The following is a 4,557-nucleotide window of genomic DNA, read 5'->3' on the forward strand; positions in this document are numbered from 1 at the left end:
AATCTCCCCCCGTGCAAGAGTGACCATTTCCCTCTTGCACGTATTTGTTTTATAGATTTCTTGAATGGTCAAATTGGTTACAAACTGGCCGGCCGGTCATAATTTGGCCAAAGCTCATAAAAGAGCACTTGAATAATAAAATGTACATGATATACAAATACATTTGCATAGGCCAAGCTGGGTCTAGTCTTTTCCACCTGTCAGCTATAATAAATCATAAAATATCATTTCTATAACATACCTCTCCGTTGGAAAGCAACTATCCTCAGTTGCGAATATAAAAATCTGCAAACAATACTTGTCAAAAACAGTGATTAGTATGTTGTGTCAAAAACATCACATAATAAAAGAAAAATTTATGAGACTAAACAACATTAGCTTATGCCTGCCGTTATCCACATACTACCTATTCTAGTGTCCCATACCACTAGAATAAGCAGTATATGTCATACCCTGATGAAACAGGATATCATTGGTCACACTCATCATTAGTCTCATAATGTCGAGTCTCATCACATAAACACTGCCGTGATAAAGTTATCATTAGATACCAAATCCCAATCCAATTCCAATTCCACAATATAAGTCCAAATTCAAATCACTTTCATTCTGTACCTGGGTAACAAAATCATACCAGTTGTAGTGGTGGCCAGTCACTGCAGCATGATTTTGTGATCGGTGTTGCCTAAACCGGCAAATCTACACCTGATGTGCTGCCTAAATCGGTGAATCTGCATTTGATATTGTTTAAAAATCATGAAACTGTAATGTTCAATGTGCTGCCTAAATCGGAAAATCTGCATTTGATATTGTTTAAAAATCATGAAAATGTAATGTTCAATGTGCTGCCTAAATCGGCGAATCTGCACCAAGAGGAATATCTACACACTGCCTAAATCGGTGAATCTATGTGCTTATGACCAATGGACTAGACAAGGCATAAAAAACAAAACATCTACTACCTGTTCGACACAAAATTGGAGTATGCTTATGTGACAAAGTACTTACAAACAATTTTTCTAGTATCCCAAAGCACCTTAGCTTGCATGAGTAGTTGCATAGCTTATGGACAAGTGAGGTCAGTAAAAATTTCCTTTCAATACCATTAGAAGTCATGTTTGAGTATGCAGCTTAGAACACAATGCCGAGAAATGAAATATGAAAAGAGGAATGTATTTCATGTACATACAAGGAGTGTATACTGTTTTTGAACCAGTGTGTGTGTGGGGGGAATAGGCACAAATAATAGAAAGTTTCACTGGCATTGTAATAATGTTTCAAGAGGGGTATTAATCAGAATGCATTCAGGAGTGTCATACTTGGATTTTGATATGAGACCATTATAGTTAGATTTATCTGCATAACTTTTCTAAAAAAACAAAGCACTAAAAACAATTGAAAATGTTGGGATCTGCAAATAAAGATGAGAGAGAGATTTTTGTGTTTATACTTGATTATTGGTGACAATGTAGGGCAGGATAGTATCAAAATAAGTTAAGAGGCACATGACTCATGAGAAGTAAATTATTGTTTACATTGAGCTGGGTAGAGTTTAAAATTCACAAGCCACTGAAGTATGGAACATCGATATTCATGAGAAACTCTAGAAATATGCAAGCGGTTAAGTACCACTAACTTCATGGTCTATTACCTTTCTCTTAGGAAGGCAATTAGTTGGTAGCTTATCGTGCTTTTCTGGAAATATTTTTATGAACAATGGCACCATCATATGTGCTAGAGAGCATTCATTACAAGAAAAATAAAATGAATATATATATATATTATTATACAACTATGTTTTCAAACCAAATTTTGTTCAAGAGTTATGGGCTACACGAGCCATTGGGTTCAAGTGCGAAGGGAAATTTGAATTATTTATGTCTTCTAATTCCGGTTTCGTATAGTGAGCTCTAAAGGAAAATTTGATTTAGCAGGGCAACCTTTATGCCAAATAAAGAGAATGTGAAGAAAACCCTTATTGAAAAACAACATATATCAGAGATATTGGTCACATTATAGAGATATTTCATTAGCCATAGGAGCCATAGCCTAAAGTTGTGATGAAAAGAAATATTGTCGTCGAAGATGTGTGTGGGTCTCTGACATTGGAGAAAGTATTGTCGTGGGCGTCGAAGAGCATCCTCAATGTCTATCGTCGAAAGGAGTCATAGTGGGAGGGGGAAGAGGATAGCAAAATGAAATGTTATATTACGCGTCTTCAAAGTCCTATGGGACCAAGCTCAGACAACCTTTATGGATTCAATACAATTTTTGGATACAAAATAAAATGAAGTAAAGTAAAAAAAATAAAAATAAAAAAATAAAAAAAAATCTTGAGGCTGAAATCATCATCGTCGTCGTCGTCGTCACTACCCGAGGATGCCCGATAGCGGCCTGTTGTCGTTGAGAGTCTGGAAAAGCTTCGTCGAGGTCCGCTTCTGTACCAAGTCAACGTGGGAGAGAGAGAGAGAGAGTGTGAGTTTTGATAAGGCTAATTAGCCTGTTCTTGGCATTCAGTTGGCTTCACAGAGAGTCGCGAGGGCTAGGAAGATAGTGAGAGTCCATGAAGAGATGTCATAGATTACCTCTTCTCGTGGATAGAGCACGTAGTTCTCCTCTGTAGTTCAAGATGTGGGTGGAAAAGGTAGCCATGGCTTGCGTAGCCACCCGCGTGGCTCGCTTCATCAACCCTAATTCTTCTCTTGCTCTCCATCGGCATTCTTTGCAGCAGAGCTTTCAAGTCTGCGACCGCTGCTACCCTCCCAAAAGAACGCATGTTGGTGTCACATTCGCCCTTGACATATCCTTCGTCGAGGCTCCTCTCACTAGCATCGAACTATCAGCTGAACAAATCTACTCTATTGTGCTCGACATCAGCGCTAGCCCTGCTCTCATCAAAGGCCACACTCGGCCCGGCCAGAATGTGCAGCTTCGAGTTGCTGGCAGTGGTAGCCAACCTGCGTACATGTCGATTGCATCCCCCCCAAGTACTGCAGCCTTCGGATTGCTCGAGTTTCTCATCAAGAATGTAAAGGGCCAGACTGTCGGCTTCTTATGTGACCTCAAGAAAGGAGACAAGGTTGAAGTTAGCCCTGTTGCTGTAAATGGGTTTGCCATCGAGGCAATTGAGAGGGAAAAAAGAAAAAAAGAAATTCAATGGTGCTCAGTGTCGCACGGTTGTTGTGGCCGGGAGGAGAGGGAGGATTAGTTGGCTAGTGGGAATTAAGAGAGAGAAATCAGTACTGCACATAATCTGTTTATGTCGGGCTGCATGGCGGTTGGCAGCGCATTGTGTGTAAGAGAGAGAGGGATAGTTAAACTGAGGTTGGCATGCGAGAGAGAGAGAGAGAGAGAGAGAGAGAGAGAGAGAGAGAGAGAGAGAGAGAGAGAGAGATTCTGTGGCTCCAAGCTTGCATGGCAGCTTATACATGCGAGCATGGGTGGTGGGTGAGAGCAAGCAGGTGAGTTGCGCTCACTTTGTGTGGGTATGAGAGCACCCATCACCTACACCACAGTTTTCTATACAGGAAAGGAGTGAGAGGAAAAGAAAAAAAAAACAAAAACACAAAAATTCCCACCAGTCTTTACTTCTTGTGCGTAACGGCTGCATGCAGCCCGCGTGAACTCGCGGTTGAAACAGATGGGGTAAGCTGCTCTCTTGGTTCCAGTTAAGGACAAAGATAGGCACAACAAGGCGGGTGTGTCATGCACGAGGATGCACTGACGGCCAGCTATGGCACAGGAAAGCGTGCTGAGAGAGAGAGAGAGAGAGAGAGAGAGAGAGAGAGAGAGAGAGAGAGAGAGAGAGAGAGCTTCTTGTGTGGATTTTGTGATATGCGGCTCCACAAATAGCGCAAATGTATTAATGTATGTATAGATTGTACTTTCCATGCACTTCAGAATCAATGATGTCAAATAGTGGTAGAACGTAGAAAGCTCAGGGAAATCTTCATGGCGTCTGTGTGTGGGGAAGGTGGTCATGCGTCTGCTTAGAGGGACACCCTTCATCGAGATTGTTCTAGTAGTCGCCTTGGCAGTAGAGTGGCCATAAATCTAATTGGGGCATCTAGGAAAAGGGGCAACGAAAGAGACAAGCATGAGTGCTCCTCTGTTTTCTGTAATAAAACTAGGAATCACCCTTGTCAAAAGGGTAATTAATCTCTTGGAGATGGTGCCCACGACGAGAGTAAGAAGAAAAAACATCATGTGCTTCTCTTTATTCAACAATTCCACGGCTCCATCTTCTTCTAATAATCAAGCTCCATCTTCTTCTAAGAATGAAGCGCTCTTCATTATATGCTAATTTATCTTAATTGAACTCTTAATAAACTTAATCTTATTGTAATTGATAACAATTCTATGCATTATATATATATAAAAAAACAAACTAAGCATCATTAAGAAGTAATGCAGACTTAGCTGTGGAATTTGAGTTGATTAGGAATGTCATCGTTGTCACATTTCCAACACTACCAAGGATGTTTTTCTGAGCTCTGATACCACTGCTACAGACGGAAGACGTAGCGTCCCTGCAAAATACCTTGAATAGCATGATGG

The 4,557-nt window shown here is 40.7% G+C and overlaps 1 protein-coding gene across 1 annotated transcript; it reads left to right on the forward strand.

Moving 5' to 3' along the window:
* The first annotated feature begins 2,650 nt into the window (after positions 1 to 2,650).
* Positions 2,651 to 3,208, forward strand: LOC147417691 (fruit protein pKIWI502-like). The gene has a single exon (XM_086507036.1). It carries the CDS (start codon positions 2,651 to 2,653, stop codon positions 3,206 to 3,208), a length of 558 nt encoding a protein of 185 aa, XP_086363162.1.
* The last annotated feature ends 1,349 nt before the right edge of the window (positions 3,209 to 4,557 follow it).

Source organism: Adiantum capillus-veneris, chromosome 30 (assembly GCF_014529385.1).
Source record: "Adiantum capillus-veneris isolate H3 chromosome 30, ASM1452938v2, whole genome shotgun sequence".
NCBI classification, from domain to species: Eukaryota; Viridiplantae; Streptophyta; class Polypodiopsida; order Polypodiales; family Pteridaceae; genus Adiantum; species Adiantum capillus-veneris.